Raw genomic sequence first — 20,826 nt, 5'->3', positions numbered from 1 at the left:
AATGCCAGCAGAGAGACACTGCAGGTCAATTCCGATTTCTTTGCTCATAATCAACCTGTATCTGATTTTTTTTTGTGTCAGTAGCCACGTTTACATGAGGAGTTTTTCTCTTTCCGAATGACCTTTCCGAAAGCAATGGTATACATGGAAAGGAATATTCCAATGGCATGTCTACATGCGCCGCTATAATCAACCAGAATAGTCAATGGGGCATGCCCAGTAAAGCGTAAACACCAACATCACGTGATACCGACTTCCTCCAGTTTTTCTTTCACTTGTTGGAATAACTCCGTATTGCCAGTTTCTCTTCGTCCAGTCTTGGAATTTAGTTTGAATCAAAAACAAACTTTCCGCAGCAGTCCAGTGCCGATTGCTCGCCTCCATTTTTTAAATGGAAGAACGTCTGGAGCTGCGTGTTACGTCATATCTCAGCATTCGCTGAAAGAACACACCCGGGAACAGGAAAAGATAAAGTTCAATCTTGCTAATATTTTATAATTAAGCTGGGCACATGTTTTATATAGATATGTATTTTCTTTTTGAATAAAAGTGGACTTGTGAATGGCGTATAGAAGGGTTTAGATTCTGTTCCACAGATGGCGCTAATGCACACCAAAGCTGCTTGCCAACCGCCAATAAACAACAGAAGAAGAAAAACACCACGAAGAAGAACGCAGTCTGACAACTTTCCGTTTGAGCGGGTACAAGATACCTCAATCGGATTGGGGAAAGGAATATTCCACCTCTGGGAATCCCATTATATATTCATTTGGATTGGCACTTTTCTTTGGGAATGAGGTGTATACAAAGGTTACATTCTTTCTGTTTGAACAAATAAACCGAATGGAATTGGAATATTTGGGTCCATGGCTATTGTGACGAGCACAATTCCGATTTTTTCAAAGGCATCATTCGAATGTGGCTTTCAATCGGATACTATGTTTGCAATGCAGTATCAACAGTCAGGTCTCATATTTCAGACCAATACGTCATCCCGTTCTTCTTAATCTCCTACACTGAATCATTTGGTTGACAAAAATGTCCAGTCCCTGAGGCTTCCTGTCATTTGGACGTGCCCTGAAAACCTCCCGAGGGTGGAGTCCGGGAAGCATCCTTACCAGATGCCCAAGCTAGCACAACTAGCTCCTCTGTCAATTGTTTTCGCTTTTTTCGCATTTCAACCACTTGTATACCCGTGATCTTGTCCCTTCAGTCACTAAATCACATGGGTATGATCAACTGGTCAATTGAGATCTTTGAGATTTCCAAAATCCTTCATCATCTCTTTACACAAAGTCTAAGTAATTTTATGTTTTGCATTTTTTTTTCTTACTGTACCTAAAATGAACCCAATCATCACCTTCACACTGACGTATACGTGCGTACTGAACTGATGATGGCTTACCATCACACGCCGAGCTCACATGTATGCTTGCATAGACACACACACACACACACACACACCCAGCAGTCAGCAGGGAATAAGGCACGGAATGTGTTTCTAATGACATCAACAGCCCTTCATGCCAAAAGGAGGAGGCTGCCTGCACATACTCAACGCATCACATCAATATTGCAATTACTGTACATACAGTTGCAACTTCAGGAGACAATTTGGGTAGAAATTGTGGAATTATGACACCTCCACCCCAGTGTAGAGTAAGTCCCGGTTGCCGTCAGGTTGAGCTTGTGCGTGACGGGACAATTTGTTGCGTCAATTTTTTGGCATGGTTGTGACCCCAGGATGCAGACACAGGAACGTAGTTCAGGTAAAAAAATATTAGTTTTAATAATGATTGCAGATAAGCAGAAAACAAGCCAACTGGTCAAACAAGGCAAACAAATCACAAAGAACCAACAAACGGAGGGAGATCACACCTGAACTAAATAGAAGGGAGTGAAATTAGAAACAGGTGTGGAGGATAGGAAACGGAAACCAGACAAGACAGGAAGTGAATACAAAAATAAGAGCATGTAAGGAGAAACTAAACTAGAAATGGAACTACAAAGGCAGTAGTGACAAAATAAGGGCATGGACACAAGAACAGAGGCAAAGAAGGAAACTAAAAGAGCTGTCACGAGGGGGTAACGCCCACATCGGGGTGCAATTAATACAAAAATGTACACGCTGATTCAGACACTTACATCAAATAGTTGAAATGAAATGAAAATGTAGAAAACATTTTTCAGATTAAGGCTGAATCTGTTGCGGCTCCCGTCTTGATTCAGTCCGGCTTGCTGCAAAATGCCACCCACACTGACTCCGGTAGGTGCTGTGGCGAGCGTGCGCTCCGGCTGCGAAAACCGCGTTCGCAAGAGCAGTTGTTCACGCGATAACAAGCCTTGTATACAGGACGTTTTTATGAACAATAGTCATATTGCTGCCATTGTTTTTTTCCACTGAAATGTGCACGACACTGAAAAATCGGAGTTTTTGGTGACGTGTCTGCACCGTGCACCTGTCAGCCAATTTCTCATTATGCAGGCTGCGCTTCGCCCGCGCTTCGCCCGCGCTTCGCCCGCGCTTCGCCCGCGCTTCGCCCGCGCTTCGCCCGCGCTTCGCCCGCGCTTCGCCCGCGCTTCGCCCGCGCTTCGCCCGCGCTTCGCCCGCGCTTCGCCCGCGCTTCGCCCGCGCTTCGCCCGCGCTTCGCCCGCGCTTCGCCCGCGCTTCGCCCGCGCTTCGCCCGCGCTTCGCCCGCGCTTCGCCCGCCCTTCGCCCGCCCTTCGCCCGCCCTTCGCCCGCGCTTCGCCCGCGCTTCGCCCGCGCTTCGCCCGCGCTTCGCCCGCGCTTCGCCCGCGCTTCGCCCGCGCTTCGCCTGCACCCCGGTCAGAGTGCACTGGACCAAATTACAACTGCGTGGGCTACGCCATGCTCCAGCCACCCTGTGCTACACCATGAAATTAGAGCCCAAAATGTCACACAAGACAGCCTTAAAGTTTAGATGGTTAGATAAATGTGGAAGTAGTAAAAAAATTTCAGATTAAGGCTGAATCCGTTGCGGCTCCCGTCTTGATTCCATCCGGCTTGCTGCAAAATGCCACCCACACTGACTCCGGTAGGTACTGTGGCGAGCGTGGGCTCCGGCTGCGAAGATGTTCACGCGATAACAAGCCTTGTATACAGTACGTTTTTATGAACAATAGCCATATTTGCCTACACATCTGCGATTTCTGTTTAAATTTGTTCCGTGATATATCCTCCATCATTTGACTCTGTGGGCGCATGTGGTGAAAGTAACATTCCTGTTTGTTTGTGTTGAATTCCACAAGGAAGTCAATTGAATTTAAAGACACAGTGTCAGGCTTTGTTCAACCAAAGTGTTCAAGCCTCATGACATCAGCAGATGGTATTAGCAGCATCTGCTGAGCATTTCCTGGTAATGAAGCCACAATAGACTTCTCTCAAGGCTATTCTTCTGTATGACGCTGCCAGATACCTCCAGTGTGTGTCTTCAGTAAGGACAATCAATCATCCATTTCCATGTGGTGTTCTTTAACCCTCCATAGTTCTAATACATCACCTCTTGATGAATATTGGAGAACATTCAAAGTTTACACTGGTGTGATGTCATTTTATCTTTCACAGTGAGAACGACGCTAGCCTGGTGCATGTTCAAAACAGGAAGTTATCAGTAATTGCTCCTTGTAATTCAACTAATGTGAAATTATGTCATTACATTACATCACATCTGGACAATTTGACAAAATTAACATGGTTTCCCCTCGGAATTTTTGAAGCTGTGGTGGTGGGCTGCATGGGAGGCAGTTGTTCCGCTACTGCGTTGTCATGGCAACATATTTGTTTTTAATGATGACAAATTTGGGTAATATTTTTATACACCTGTATACCGGTATAGATTCGTCCACTGATGAGAAAATTACTTATTCTGGAATAAATGCTAAACGTAAACAAGCCAAGTTGAGTGACTGGTCGCTGCGGTGGGTATATATTGTATTTTCCGGACATTTAATACACTTGCCACTGCAAACGTCAAATTACTACTACACATCGGAACGTGAGGGCTAATCAAATACCTCGGAATGCAAGATCATGACGTCACAGTCTGAAACATTGAGTCCCCTTTCGTTACCTGACCCTTCGTTTCAGGAATGTTCCTCTTCTTGTGAAAGTAAGTAAGAACTAACTCAGTGGTTGGCAACCTTGTTTATTTATTTTTTTAATTCGGATAATATTTGCTGTGATATTTATTTGAACAACTTTCATTTATTCTCCAGTTGCGAATGACTTTCTTCGCCTTACGCTCTCCAATGCAACGAGTCAACGCTAGCAGCTGTAGTTCAGTTTGCAGCCTTCGTACACTTGATCAAACTATGTTTGCTCTGCGCAACATTCCGTAGTTGTTCCAAAATTGCTCCCTTATGCTCATCTGCAGTTGGGTACTTTTCCGAAAAAAAAAGCTTAGTGGTTGTTTTGAAAATATCTTTCATAATATCTTTACTGATTGTTAATTTCTGGGTGGGTAAGCGAGTGTCATTGACATTGTTGGCAATTCATTGTTTTTTTATGTAAATATCGTCTGATTTCACCCTCATCCGGTATGAAAGAAGACCTATTATCTTTGTGTTTAGCCAAAACAAGATATTCACACATAACGTATCAGCTTTGACTTTATAAAACAGTGATGGGCATATGTTGCGGAGCCAACCATTGACTGTTTGTGTTCGCTTCATATTCATTTGGTCCATCTATGGCCTAACGCAAGGGTGGGCAAACTTTTTGACTCGCGGGCCGCATTGATATGACAAAATTTACGGGGGGGGGGCAGACTATATATTTTACACGTAACAGTCCACCTGGTATTATTGTATCTGTAAAATTGTCATGCAATCTGCTATTATTATTTATTATTTTATATTTATATTTAAATATTTTAAAAATAATAAAATATTATAATAATTACAATAAAATTAAAAGAATAATTATTATATTATTATTATGTAAAATATGCAAATATAACAATAATATTATATATAATTAATATAATAATTAGCATTAATATAATAATTATAATAATCATAATAGTTCTAATAATAATTATAATAATCTCATAATCTAATAATAATAATTATTATTATTATTATTATTATGTGCTTGTGTCCCTTTTTTCAGGAGCACTTTGTAAACAACAGACCATGTCAAAAAATGAAATTGATAAAACCATCAAAAGGTTGGCTCAGGCCATGATGCCAGGTTGTATGTTGAGTTTAAATGAAATACTTTGGAAAGATTGGGCGGGCCGTATTCAAACACTTGGCGGGCCGGATGTGGCCCCCGGGCCGTAGTTTGCCCACCCCTGGCCTAACCGATTACGCCATTAATTGAAACAACAAGCTTCAGACTGATTGACCAAGAAAATCATCAAGATTGTATGTTTGTGTACATTTATTGTTTTAATGAATGTCTTTGTCATCGATTAATAAAAAAAAATAATCAACTGATTAATCGCTTATTGAAATTATCATTAAAAATTTTAATCATTAATTAAAATTAAATATTTTTTATCTTTGCGACACTTTGAGCAAGTCATGCATGCTTTTATTTAATCACGTCTGGACTACTGTAATGCTCTTTACTCTGGAATTAGCCAAAAGTCTCTCCCCCGCTTACAGTTAGTCGCGAACTCTGCGGCACGGCTTTTAACAGGAACCAAAAACGGGGAGCACATCACCCCAATTCTGGCCTCCCTGCATTGGTTGCCTTTTCGCTTTAGGGTTGATTTTAAGATTTTATTGTTTGTTTTTAAGGCGTTGAATGGGCTGGCCCCCAAATACATCTCGGACCTTGTCCAAATTTACTCTCCTGTGCGGTCACTGAGGTCCGAGGGCCAGCTTCAATTTGTGGTGCCCAAGACGAGACTTAAGACCAGGGGAGAACGAGCCTTTTCTGTGGTTGGCCCCAAGCTATGGAACTCTCTCCCCTCCCAAGTAAAAAAGGGCCCCAACATCGAAAGCTTTAAGTCTCGTCTTAAAACACACTTTTATTCTCTGGCTTTTAACTCGGAGTGAGTCGTATGCTTTTAGTTCTTCCTTTTTATTTTAATTGGTTTTATTTTTTTATACTTTTATTGCTTTGCTTCTTGTTTTTAATATTTTAATATCTATTTTACTATTTTATTTCTTATTTGATCTTTTAGTTTTGGATTAAATTCAATTTGTACCTTTATTTATTGTATTTTATTTTTACTTTTTATTTTACTAGTCTGTGCAGCACTTTGGAAACTCATAAATGTTCATAAAATGTACTACAGTAAAGTCTCGTTATATCGATATCGGTTATAACGAATTACTACTTATTACGATACTATTTTCATTTCCCGGCAAATTTCTAGTCTTTTATGATATAATTAGTTCCGTTAGTACGATACCCGGTTATTATGATAATCCGGTTACTACGATGCCCTTTTCATCTCCCGCCAGCCAATTTGGTCTGCTTATATCGATACAAAAGCAGCTTAAATCAATCTTTGCTTAAGGATTTCAATACCAAAAAAGAACACGGCGAACGGCTGCTTCCAGTCAACTTTAGTTTTCACACTTCCACCACCAGAGCGCAGCACACACACCGATTCCCGCACTTCCTGGTTCACAGGTCATGCTCAACCCGCCCCACATAGCTGGCATTGTTCTATAGTATAGAACAATGTCGAGTGCATTATTGCCCACTTTAAATGCAGTTCGGCGCAGGATCGGATATATGGATAGTCCGGTTATATCTGTATTTTTTCCGACTCCCGAGAATATCGATATAACGAGATTTTACTGTATATAAATAAAGTGGATTGGATTAGTTGCAGCTCTAATTGAAACATATTGACGCCTAAGAATTAGTTAATGATGCGTCTTGATGCCTTATTGATACCTTTGGTATACCTTTGTGTGTTGAACAGGAACTGGTGTGCGTTTGTGGTAACAAAGACAGTGAGTTGTGTAGTTGAAGATGGAGTCGAGACATATGTGAAGGCTGACTACCATCCCTGTGCTTGGGGCAGCAGTCAGTGCAGTCGAGTGGTCGCGTAAGTACTGCACCCACCCACACACACACACACACACACACACACACACACATCTTGTATAAACATTTAAGACATATTTGATGTTGTCTGCTGTCTGACTCACGAATGCTGCTGGAAAATCCTGATAGACAATTGTGTCACTTCAGCCGTGAGGAATGTAAGAGCTGAGCTCCAGCTGGAAATCTGACATAAACAAAGCTGTGGAGATCTCCTTTATTCCATCGTTTGCCTCAAAACTAAACACAATTTGGTTCCCACTGTGCGTTCGCGTAAAAACAACAGCCTGCAATACACAATGACTGATTGGCCACCAGCTTCTGTGCAAAGGAAAAGTTAATCAATAAATACAGTAAAAATAAATAAATAAATTAAAGATAAATGAATAAATAAGTAAACATGATTTTAAAAATTGACTCTACGGAGATGGAGGTAAAAAAGAAATGTTTATAAAATATCTAAAATTAAAATGGATAAGTAAATTCTAAGTAAGCATGGGCCGGATTCAAGGTATACCATGATATGAAAACAAAAGCTAGTAAAATTCTGCGTCATACCGTTCCATCGAAAGAAGAGAAAACGAAGGTCCAGCACGGCCACGAGATGGAAATACTTTTTGTGCAATTTTTTGTCATGTTTTGTGCAATTCCTCTGAGTCAGCCTTCGATGTCTTGAAACCACAGACATTAGCTTCCTAATGCACTGAGCAGCACCGGTACGACCACGCTGTTGCCGGTATCGCATCAAGCGTAACCAAATGAAAATAAATCCCCCACCGCGCTGTACTCCTTGTAATATAAAATTATAATACGAATAACAAAAACATAAGGTTTTTTAATAGTATTTACTATCTTGAGGTGCATTAAAAACCATAATAAAAAGTACAAAATGTCAACAGAGTGCAAATGCGTATTACACATACAAAAAATATTAAAATAAACAATATAAATGTAAAAAAGGCCTCACAGCGAGTAGACCCGAGTTCAATTCCACCCCCCGAGTTCAATTCCATAAATGAATGAATGAATCATCATTATTATGCATCTAGGCTGCACAGTGGTCAAATGGTTAGCACGCAGACACAGCTCGGAGACTCGAGTTCAATTCCACCCTCGGCCATCTCTGTGTGGAGTTTGCATGTTCTCCCCGTGCATGCGTGGGTTTTCTCCGGGTACTCCGGTTTCTTCCCACATTCCAAAAACATGCTAGGTTAATTGGTGACTCCAAATTGTCCATAGGTATGAATGTGAGTGTGAATGGTTGTTTGACTATAGTATGTGCCCTGGGATTGGCTGGCCACCACTCCAGAGTGTACCCCGTCTCTTGCCTGAAGACATCTGGGATAGGCTCCAGCACACCCCGCCGCGACCCTTGTGGGGATAAGCGGTAGAAAATGAATGAATATTATATTAAATATTAAATGTGCTTTGTGCAGTAGAAAAAGAAAATACTCAACTTCAGTGCAAACAAATATGAATTAAGATATAAATAAAATATTTAGATAAATGTGCATTGAAAAACTCAAGAATGCACCCTAAATGAAAAACAAATATGAGATATAATTAGCCCCGCCCTGCAAAAGGAACGGTGAACTGACTCTCCAGCCAGTCAAAAAAAGCATTTGCAACTGAACGGGTATTTTAGAAGCGGTGACCTCATTCATTCCGTTCACAAAAAAGAACTAGTTCTTTTGACCCGTTCGTTCATAACCGATCAAAATCACGACTGATCCTAAATCAGCTGTGTCATCACGTTACACCACCAATCATGCTGATGTCAAAGCCTCCTAAGAATGAATGGCAAAATCTGCATTGACATAAATATTAGAGTAGACATTATAGATTCCACTTCCTGCCGTTAGTAGCAGTACAAAGTACTTTAACATGTGTTCTTCTTGCTCTCTTCTTATCTGTTTTCATTCTCTGGTGTTTGTGAGTTGTCCCTACCGCCTCCCTGACTGATGCAATCAAGGGTCAGTCTCTGTTTTCAGACGACCCGATTGGCTCAGAGCTGGCTTCAAACATACTTGTGGTGGACTGTGACATCTTTCAGCTCAGACGGGGTAAAAATAAGACACCAGAGAAGTCACATGTCGTGTCTCTCTCCGCTGTGAGATGGACAGAGGTCCTGAAGAGAATAAAAGAAATGCGAGTGTGATTGCACCCTTAAAATAGAGAGTTCCGATAATATGCTGTAATGTGTAATAAATATTCAAAATTTGATGAATTGAAGTTTCTGATTTGTCCTGCAGCTATCGTACCTTCATGAGACCCAGGTACAAAGTAGCCTATAAAATGGTGACACAAATGGAGTGGAAGTGTTGCCAGGGTTACAGTGGAGACGACTGCAACAGTGGTCCAGTGGGTGGGACAGGAGCCACCAACAGACCCCAGCCAGGACTAGGAGGAAGTGGTATGAGCACCGGACAAGGAGGCTTCAACACAGGCTTTGGACATAACGGGGGACACAGTGGTAAATCCTCATTATTTTCACTAAGGATGCTCCGATCAGGGTTTTACCAATCATTCATGAGTGAAATTGTTCGATGCCGATCACATAGATGTGAAAGTGTAAATGTTTAATGTACTACTGGTTGTTTTTTTTCTTGTGAGAGAAACTTTTACAAAATCAAAATGGCCAACTCGCATTTATTTTCCTAGCTTATTTCAAGCCAAACAAAGCAAATATGCTTGTTTTCCAAGAACATTATCAAAATGCTTCTATCCACAACTCATATTTTAGATTTCACAATGCATTTCTTTCTCCTGTTCTCAGATTACCAACTGAAAAACTGAATGAATAGTAGGCTTGCAGGCGCCTCATGTAGTTGTAGGTGGGGGGCTCCCACCGACACCACATTGTGTGACCTCTTGTCTGTATGATATGAAAGAGGAGTCATGAAATTTAGACAAAGACATATTGGACGTACTTTTTTCAAAATAACTGGTGAAACTTAACGGATCAGGCGCCTCCTTTAAGGTGAATTTTGATGAACCACTTTTCGCCCACCTCTGCTTGTCCCCTCCGGCCACATCCGCTGCCCTCTGAGCCACAGATTCAGCCATAAAATTTAGACAAACACATAGTTGATGTACTTTTTTCAAAATCACTGGTGAAAATTAATGGATCAGGCGCCTCCTTTAAGGAGAATTTTGATGAACCACTTTTCGCCCACCTCTGCTTGTCCCCTTTGGCCGCATCCGCTGCCCTCTGAGCGACAGATTCAGCCATAAAATTCAGTCATAATATTTAGACAAACACATATTTGACATACTTTTTTCAAAATCACTGGTGAAACTTAACGGATCAGGCGCCTCCTTTAAGGAGAATTTTGATGAACCACTTTTCGCCCACCTCTGCTTGTCCCCTCCGGCCACATCTGCTGCCCTCTGAGCCACAGATTCAGCAATAAAATTCAGTCATAAAATTTAGACAAACACATATTTGACGTACTTTTTTCAAAATCACTGGTGAAACTTAACGGATCAGGCGCCTACTTTAAGGAGAATTTTGATGAACCACTTTTCGCCCACCTCTGCTTGTCCCCTTTGGCCGCATCCGCTGCCCTCTGAGCCACAGATTCAGCCATAAAATTCAGTCATAAAATTTAGACAAACACATATTTGACATACTTTTTTCAAAATCACTGGTGAAACTTAACGGATCAGGCGCCTACTTTAAGGAGAATTTTGATGAACCACTTTTCGCCCACCTCGGCTTGTCCCCTCCGGCCACATCCGCTACCCTCTGAGCCACAGATTCAGCCATAAAATTCAGTCATAAAATTTAGACAAACACATATTTGACGTACTTTTTCAAAATCACTGGTGAAACTTAACGGATCAGGCGCCTCCTTTAAGGAGAATTTTGATGAACCACTTTTCGCCCACCTCTGCTTGTCCCCTCCGGCTGCATCCGCTGCCCTCTGAAACTTTGGCATCGTTTAACACGAGAATACAACATTACAACTACATTTATAGGTCAGAAAAGTGTATATAAAGTATTAGTGTTGTCTACCTAACTCTGAACTTTGGAGATATCTTTAAATAAATATTTTGGTTCAAATTATGAAATTAAATGATGTATTATTTTAATTTGTTTTGTTATGGTTTCCTTTCTTAATTTTTATTGTGTCACCTAAATGACTCTTTAGTGGGTTTTAATACTCAAAAACGTACCAAATCTTGCCCGCGTATGTATCCTCATTAAACTTTATTCTGCCAGTATAACAAAAAAACAAACTTAACTTTGATTTTCTCCTTTTGTTCTCCTCTTTTGGTCCGTTATTACGACAGGTGGTGTTACAAAAAGCGGCAACAAAAAATAAAAAACAAAGAAGAAAAAGCAAAAACAGTTAATCATTTGATTTTGGATGAACTCCCTGAACTCCAAAAAAAAAGCAGCTGCTATCTCAGCACCACAAAGTTAAAGCACACAAGCATTCCACTGAAACATCACTTTGTGGTAGACCATGACGTACGCCATTTGGAGTTTCTGTCTGATGTTCTAATGTAGGCCGTGTGTCATTTTATTTTTGCAATATGGACGATAAAAATGAGCTGCGGGTTACAAACGGCCCCTAATGGCTCCTAGGCTGCACCCCTGTTCTTAGCACTAACTTTGTCTTCTTCTTCTCTAGGAAGAGCGGATACTGAAAAGATGAGACAACTGGAGGATAAGATCCATACTCTGACCAAAACTATTGAGGACCTGCAGTCCACCATGACGTCCATGAACGAGCACTTTAAGGGAGGGGTCAACAAACCTGGTGTCGGCGGCAGTGGCGGTATCTCCTCCGGAGGAAGAAACCCTGCAGATGCTGCTCAGCCAGAGATTAAAGAGACAATCCACAGCATTCAGGCCAAACTGGATCAGCTGGACAATCGCACACAGGTGATGATCACCTTCAAACTAGCAAGTAGAACTAGGAACGTTAACTAGTGTGGGATTTGACCAATTTGGAATGATACATCCTGGGATGGCTTGCATTTCCAGTGTTTAGTGTGGATTGTTTGGGATAATGGTTCCACACATGGGAGGCAACATCACCTCTACTAGCAAGAGTACTCAATAAAAATTGACCGCTTTTCCTTCTCTGAATTTGCGGTTTTCCCGAAAAATTCACGTATGTAGCACTTCTTTCTAATCGTCCGCCCATTTAAAATGTTTCCCATAAATTGCCGTATTGAAACTTTATTACACAATTATGCCAGAGCCTATCCCAGCTGAGTCTCGGTGAGAGGCAGGGTACACCCTGGACTAATAGCCACTCACTTGCAAGGTGTGAACCCATTCGAACCCAGATCTTCCCGATCTACTGACTGTACTACTATTAGGGGTGTAAGAAAATATCGTTTCGGTGGTATATCGCGATACGTATCACTATATCGCGATCACGCGATATGGTGATACGTATCGTATCGCCAGATTCTTGCCAATACACATCCCTAACTACTATATTATAGTATTTTTATATTAACAAATGTTAATTCATTAACAATATTAATAATATGTAATAATAGCATTATGTTAATTGATTATGCTTGCATTGGATTGAATGCAGTGATATTAACAGTATATTATGGGTCAATATATTCATATGAATATGAACATAATGATTGTTAAAATCAACATGATCAGAAATACTGGTCTCCCCAGTACTATTGTGCGTGTTGATTTCTAACACAACTTTCAGGATTTCTGTGGCGTTTTTTGCAGGCTCACGATAAAACCCTGGTCAGCATCAACAACCATCTAGTCAACGGAAAAGGGAACGATCTGGAAGGAGGTGTTCCTGGAGGAGGTTTGAGCGGAACCGTCCTCAACTCGCTGAAGGAAGAGATTCTAAAGGAGCTTGAGAGAAGGGTTTCGCTATCGTGTTCGTCCTGTCAGGTATCAGTGGCGTGTACGCCTCGCATTCATGGTTTCATCAGAAGTAAGATACGTGCGTTCGCTGTGCATTGTTCAGGCTGGTGTGGAGGACCTACACAGGCAGAAACAAGAAGATCGTGAAAGAATCCGGGCGCTGGAGAAGCAGCTCAACGCCATGGATGTTCGGTATCGGCAGGCACTGGATGGATTGCGGCGGGAGGTGGCCACTTCAAAGGGATGCTGCGACGGCGTCAACGACCTCAGAAACCGCGTCACTGATACCGAACGCAAAATCAGCTCGACGGCAGAGAACTTTGACGTCCTGCAGAACCGCCTGAACGATGCACTCAAGGGAGGAAGTGGCGGCGGTCGTGAGAACGGAGGCTTTCAAGGAGGGGCAATCGGCGGCGGTAGAAAGGATGTCATGGTAACGGAGGATCATGTCAACAGTTTGCTGAAGCACTTGGAACGGCGGGTTAACGACACCATGGAACAAACGGAGCAAAGCTGCGCATACCTGGAAAATGATTTGAAGGACTACTTTCATAGAGAACTCTCTGACCTCCGAACTGTCTTCCTGGACCGTTTTGACGATCAGGCCTTCAGGATTGCAGACGTGGAGCTGGATGTGGGGATGGTTAAGCAGAGAGTGAACGAGCATGACAAGACACTGTCAGCACTGGAGAACACCACCTCAGTCCTGAACAGGAAACTGGACGAGTGCGGCTGCAGAGGCACGACGGGAGAAGGGGAGGTCGGAAGAGGAGGAGGGAATACCGTTAATGGTGGAGGTCAGGGAGGCACTGGAGGTGACAGTGCTGGAGATGGCAGGGCTGGAGGTGGCAAAGGAAGTGTGACTGTAGGAGGAGGAGGATCATCTGGAATAGGAGGGGGAGGATCATCTGGAATAGGAGGAGGAGGATCATCTGGAATAGGAGGAGAAAGGGATAATTCCACACAGAAATCACTGGAGTGGAGAGTGGTGGCCAACGAGGATCAGATTCGACATTTCAACACCAGACTCAAAGACCTGTCAGTGTCTGGGGACTCTCTTAACGATAAGGTAAACACTCGATTTATTGACATATGTATTTTGAATATGCGGAGATCCACTGCAATATGAAGAAACAAGTCAGGACATGTTTCTTCACCTTGCTTGTCCATATGAAGGCAGTGTTTACTGACATGGTTTGGCTCAGGTGTTAAGAGTCGTTGTCCCCCAACCTTAATGTCCAAGAGACTGAACCCCCAGTTGCTCCTGAGTCATCAGTAGTTAACGTGACAAATGGAACAACCCAAAGACAAAACGATGGTAAGTATTGTTGGCATCATTGGTTTGTTTTTTTGGACTGCCATCATTTCGAGATCTAAGTTGAAAGGCAATTTATGCGTGCTTGCATCACCATGTTGCATCACCTTAGGCTTCAGTCCAAGCTCAATATTACTAATAGTTATGGAATTGTGATGATTGGTGTCCTTCCATCAATGCATCCGTCGCCATCTTCCTCTGCATATCTGGGCTCAGGCAGCTACCAAAGCAGAGAAACCCAGACTTTCCTGTCATCGGCTACTCTGTCCAGTTCCTGCCAGAGGATCAGTTGAGAGACAAAGTCTCTCTAACATGTTCTGGGTCTTCCCCGAGGCCTACTCCTGGTCAGACAACAGATTCCCATCATCTGGTTCTTCCCAATGAACAGTGGCTTCCTGGGTATTCAGGCCGAGTTGAGAGACAGAGTCTCTCTAACATGTTTTGGGTCTTCCACGGGGCCTCCTCCTGGTCAGACACCAGATTCCCATCATCTGGCTCTTCCCAAAGAGCAGTGGCTTCCTGGGTATTCCCAGACCAGTTGAGAGAGACTCTCTCTGACATGTTCTGGGTCTTCCCCGAGGCCTCCTCCTGGTCAGACACCAGATTCCCATCATCTGGCTCCTCCCAGTGACTTCCCGGGTATTCCCGACCAGTTGAGAGAGACTCTCTCTAACATGTTTTGGGTCTTCCCTGAGGCCTCCTCCTGGTCAGACACCAGATTCCCATCATCTGGCTCCTCCCAATGACCAGTGGCTTCACTCTGTGGCAGAGTTCTCACCCTCTCCCGAAGGGAGAACCCAGCCACTCTATGGAGGAAACTTATTTGGTCTGCTTGTACCTGTGAATACTACCCAAAGCTCATGACCATCGGGCAGGGTAGGAACATTGATTGATCGGTAAATTGAGAGCTTTGCCTTTTGGCAACACAACAGACCGATGTAGAGTCTGCATCTGGTAAATCCACCTCTCAATCTCACATTCTAGCCTTTCGTCATTCGGGAACAAAGCCCCAAGGTACTGGAATGGTGATGATCTGCAAAAATGTTATAATCCTAGTTCTCCAGCAAAGAAAACTGCAGTTCTAGCAAAAAAATCCTGAATCTTAACATGAGTGAATTTCCATCACTTAGGTAGTGGACCTGAGCCATGACGTCCGTAAGATCAAGGCTTTGACAGGTGATCACGGTGAACACTTTAACCGCATTGTGACAGAGGTGGAGTTGCTCGGCCAGGACTGCTACCTATGCGGGACGCTGGAAGATGAGTTACGGAAGCTGCAAAACCATTCCAAGGAGTCACTGGGCCGGCTGCAGAGCCACGTCAACAGACTTCAACTCAGCGTGGACTCTGGGGGTCCCTGCAACCAGATCTGCTCACACTTGCAGGATCAAGTTCGTCTTCTGCGAGAGGATGTCACACGATGCACCAGTCGATGTAAGACACAGGACTGCAATCTAGTACTTAGCTATAGTTTCTAGTAAAAAGTAATTGGATGTGTAACAGAAATATTATGGCTAGTTACTTTCCAAAATAATTGGCGAAAAATTACTGTTAAAAAAAGTAATTAGTTATGATTAATAATTACCGAGTAATGTAATTACTGCTTTAAATAACAGTTGGGAAAATTACTTGAAAAAAGTTATTAGTTACTTTCCGGGGCCGCACGGCGGTCTAGTGGTTAGCGCGCCGTCATCACAGCTAGGAGACCGGAGTTCAATTTCACCCTCGGCCATCTCTGTGTGGAGTTTGCATGTTCTCCCCATGCATGCGTGGGTTTTCTCCGGGTACTCCAGTTCCTCCCACATTCCAAAAACATGCTAGGTTAATTGGCGACTCCTCGTTTATAGCTGTTAAAGGGGAAGTGCACTTTTAGTGGAATTTTGCCCATCATTCACAATCCTTATGTGAAAATGCATCAACACATATTTCTTTGCAATTTCTGTGCATTATAATGCCAGAAAACGAGTTAATATGAGCTAGCTAACAATGCACGTCATTGGGACACACCTAGTTCGACTACAAAAAAAACAAAAGTTTTATCGTTTGATATACATGCTGCTATAATGCAAGAACGAGTACATTGATGATGACATGTAATACTTAACAGTATACTGGCTGCATGGTGGGCGAGTGGTTAGCGCGTAGGCATCACAGCTAGGAGACCGGAGTTCAACTCCACCCTCGGCCATCTCTGTGTGGAGTTTGCACGCTCTCCCCGTGCATGCGTGGGTTTACACCAGTTTCCTCCCACATTCCAAAAACATGCTAGGTTAATTAGCGACTCCAAATTGTCCATAGGTATGAATGTGAGTGTGAATGGTTGTTTGTCTATATGTGCCCTGTGATTGGCTGGCCACCAGTCCAGGGTGTACCCCGCCTCTCGCCCGAAGACAGCTGGGATAGGCTCCAGCACGCCTGCGACCCTCATACTTCATTCATACTTCATACATGTTTACTTCCTGTACTACTTCTAGTATTGAGGTTGTTCTTCACCATTCAGGTGGTGGTTCTGGTAGCGGCGGTTCAAGCGGTGCAAATGGAGGTACCGGTGCAGATGGACACGGTTTGAATGCTGAGAGACCTTTAGATGGTCACAGTGTGATTGGAGGCTCCATGAGCAACAACCAGTTGAAGACGCTGCAGGGTGAGCTCTCTGAAGTCATCCTGACCTTCAGCTCCATAAACGACACCCTCAAGGGTCTCGAACACACGGTTCAGAAACACGGCAGCGTCATCACCGACTTGGGTGAGTGCATTTTCCTCACAATGGTCTCGGTCTCGGTGCTTCTCCCGAGTCACGTAGCTGATTCATGTTGCTCTTGACAGGAAACACCAAGGATAAGATCATTTCGGAATTGGACAAAATCCAACAGGAAGTGACAGAACACATTGAGGAGAGTCGGGACCGGTTCAGCGGGATGGAGCGGGATGTCCTACGTTTTGAGAACATGTTGCTGGTGGAGATGGGAGCCTGCAAGAGATCTGGAGACGGGCTGGAGAAGAGGTTATCCAAACTTGAGGGCGTCTGTGGAAGAATGGACGGAGTCTATGACTCCATCCACAAGATCAAAGAAGGTATGGACGTTACAAGCATTCATTCAGATTTCAAATTTTTTTTTTTGCACGTTTGTCACACCTAAATGTTTCAGATCATGAAATCACACAATCATGAGTTTGCAATAACTTGCAATGAGTTCTTACAGGCCTGTGAAGGAATTTTGACCGAATTGTTTTTGCAAATTGTTGTAATTCGGCCAAAAAACCGCCTTTTTAACATAATGCCATAGCATCTGAGTAGGATTCAGGTCAGAACCTGAACTATTCATGGTTCCATTTATCACAGCAAGTCTGTCAGATCCTGAAGCAGCAAAACAGCCCAAACCATCACACTACCACCACGATATTTTACTGTTGGTATGATTTTCTCAAAGGTCTTGGGGATCATGAAGATGTTTTCTGGCTAAATTGAGACAACCCTTAATGTTATTTTTGTTCGGCTGTGGTTTTTGTCCTGGAACTCTGCCATGCAGGCCGTTTTTGCCTAGTGTCTTTCTTACGATGGAGTCAGGAACGCTGACCTTAACTGACCTTAGGCAAGTGAGGCCTGCAGTTGTTTTTGTGATCTCTTGGATGAGTCGTCCCTGCCGTCTTGGGATAATATTGGTTGGTTAACCGCTGCTCCATGTTTTCGGCATTAGTGGATAATGGCTCTCACTGTGGTTTGCTGAAGTCCCAAAGGTTTAGAAATGGCTTTCTAACCTTTTCCAGACTGATAGATCTCTATTAAGTTAGTAAACTTCCAGTATCCTTTGAGTTTCTCAATTCAGGGCCGGGCCGAGAGTCCTGGTTTTCCTGGTGATCACAATTTGGTCACCCTAACTAATGAAATGATGATCTGAAACATTTGCAATAAGTGTGTCAAACACCAGTGTTAGTATAGTATCTGTTGTGATTTTCAGGACTGAACCAGCATGTATCTAGTTTATGGACTTGTGTTTCGGGTCTAAACAACTCCATCGTCCATCATGGAGGAATCTTGGACAACGTCCAGACCCGAATGAAGAACCTCAACTTCAGCGTGAATAACATGTTGAAAGACTTGCAGAGCTTCTCAGACCTTGGACTCGCTGGTAAGATTGTTTCTTTTCCACTCCCTTGTGTTGGTACCGCCCACCCCCATATTGTATTTATTAACAACATGAATGAATGAGCTACATACCACCTAGCTAACAATAACAAACAGTATTTGGTAGCAACGTGGTTTAGTTGGTGCAACAGTAGATCCGTCTTATCCGTTTTATACACAGACTGTATTCCGTAGTCGCATAATAACACGCATGACTAATTGGGGTGTAACGCTACGCCATCATCACGGTTTGTTACATTCCTCGTGCCGTATCTGCTAGCAGGTCATTCTTAAGAAAAATATCATCTTGGCCAATTAGCATTTTCATTTTCCTCTACAATTACAATTATAATTTCAATTAAATATTATACTATACTATATTCTTAACATATTTATGTGTAAAGTAAAGGCATTTCTAGTAAAATTCTTGTGAAAAAAATCTCGTAAAAAGGAAGTCGTACCTGGTAAAAATTATTGTTTTTTTCCTGTTGAAGTCCAACAATTTTTTTGGGTAAAATTACAACTTTCATTTTGTTGAAAGGTTTGTTACAAAACAACAATATTGTTGGTCATGCTGTGTCATAAAAAAAGTAATTTCAGCAATAGTTTGATTTTTAATGCTTAGAAAAGCTATTTTCAATTGCACAAATTCATAATTCATGTTTGTAACAAAAGAAAAAAAAAACAAAAAAAGCATTGATACTGGATCTGATCGGATGTAAGCCAAATGATTGGAACATCCCTAATTCTGTTTTCTTATGAAAATTCAAGTAAATAATACATTTGAAGAATAATTCAAATGAAATATTATATATTATTAAATATTATTAAATATTAAATGGTTTTTCCTCAAGTTTTTTTCTTGTAAATTTTTTGTCATATTCTGACTTTGTTCATTCAACGTTTGGGGGGTTAAAATTCCAACGTTATTACAATTACTAGGGATGTCTGATATTGGCTTTTTTTTGCCGAAAACCCATATGCCGATTATATTCAACTCTCAATTATCTGAAACGATACTCATCAGCCGATATGTGTAACATGACATACTGTATCTCCTGTGGTGAAATGAAAACTGTATGTGTTGCATACAGCATGTTTTTATCAGTTTTGATGATCCGGAAAAAAATCTGATATTATGCCGATTTCATGCAGATGAAATTATCGGACATCCCTAACAGTGAATTTTTTTTTTTTACAATATTCCGATTTTAATCTTGTAAAAATTCTCACATCAAAAGAATTGTTTTTGTTTACGGCCAAGTGTTCTCAAACTAAATGAAGAGGCTTTTCAAAGTCTGACTTCTCCTTAGCACTACCGCTAGCCAAATGTTGGACTACACTGTATTTGTTTACAGCGTAGACGCGCGACGCCATAAACACTTTTTAGGACGATAGACGGGAACAGTACAGTAGGGCACAGAGACGATGCAAACACTGCATGCCCTGAGAACACGGTGCCGTGAAGCAATTGTGCCAACCACTGGACCACCGTGCCGCCCCTTGGTTAGACAGTGGTAAGATGTGGCGTTGTGAAATATATGGGAATTTAAAGGCCAGCTGTTCCAGCTGTGAATCATTCAGCTGCTTGAAAACAACATTAGCGCCAGTGTTTCCCGTCGCCGTGTTGTGCAGAATCGCAAACCAAGCGCGGTGTTATTTACTGGACGCCATCGCCAACTGGAGGCCTTTTGGGGGCCTTTTCGTTACTCTGTTTTGAAATATCATACTTTTTTTTGTCTATTCCCATTCGGGTGGCTACAGCGAGGGAAGGCATGATTGATTTGGTTTAATTTTCACGCCAGATGACTTCCTGAAGCTACACGTACACTTATTAAAACACGTGGGTTTGTCATAAATATAAATGAACTAAGTAATAATAAATATTGATATTTTTAAATCTAATTTTAAATGTGTTATATATTTTGTAAATATAGTATATAGAAATATATATACATTATATAAATATTTATATGTATATTTATATATTTTATATATGTATGTATATATATATAAACTATATTTTAAAATATATAACACATATAACCATATATATAAATGTAAAAAAAATTGTAAATATGTAATATAAAAAAGTCCCTTCTAACAATAGAAATAATAGAAATACACACATAATTAATATAATATGATAAATAAATATAGATATTTTTAAAATATTGTTTAGAAATATAGGTATGTATGTATATATATATATATTTCTAAACTATATTTTAAATATATAACACATATATAACACATACAACACATATAAGCATATATATAAATGTAAAAAATGTTGTAAATATGTAATATAAAAAAGTCCTTTCTATCAATAGAAATATACATATACATAATTAATATAATATAATTGACATTTTTATTTTAATATTTTCAAATAAATAAAGGTATACTTTACAAAAATATATGTAAATAAATCAAGATTTTTTTTTAATTTTCACTAAAAATATAAATGAATACTTTAATAAATTAAT

General features: G+C 41.4%; 1 protein-coding gene across 1 annotated transcript in view; it reads left to right on the top strand.

Annotated features, from left to right (window-relative positions):
- The window catches only part of emilin1b (elastin microfibril interfacer 1b), a 35,032-nt gene that overhangs the window by 7,793 nt on the left and 6,413 nt on the right, over positions 1-20,826 (top strand). Inside the window, exons 2-10 of the mRNA XM_058078305.2 lie at positions 6,909-7,034; positions 9,283-9,503; positions 11,671-11,924; positions 12,750-12,923; positions 13,000-13,965; positions 15,342-15,645; positions 16,712-16,957; positions 17,038-17,286; positions 18,171-18,341. Coding sequence (XP_057934288.2) covers positions 6,909-7,034; positions 9,283-9,503; positions 11,671-11,924; positions 12,750-12,923; positions 13,000-13,965; positions 15,342-15,645; positions 16,712-16,957; positions 17,038-17,286; positions 18,171-18,341 — 2,711 coding nt within the window. The remainder of the gene's footprint in view (positions 1-6,908; positions 7,035-9,282; positions 9,504-11,670; positions 11,925-12,749; positions 12,924-12,999; positions 13,966-15,341; positions 15,646-16,711; positions 16,958-17,037; positions 17,287-18,170; positions 18,342-20,826) is intronic.

This window comes from Doryrhamphus excisus, linkage group LG1 (genome assembly GCF_037039965.1).
Source record: "Doryrhamphus excisus strain RoL-2023G ecotype Guam linkage group LG1, RoL_Dexc_Guam_v1.1, whole genome shotgun sequence".
NCBI lineage: Eukaryota > Metazoa > Chordata > Actinopteri > Syngnathiformes > Syngnathidae > Doryrhamphus > Doryrhamphus excisus.
The sequence above is the reverse complement of the archived record's forward strand: the minus strand, read 5'-3'. Positions and strand labels throughout refer to the sequence as shown.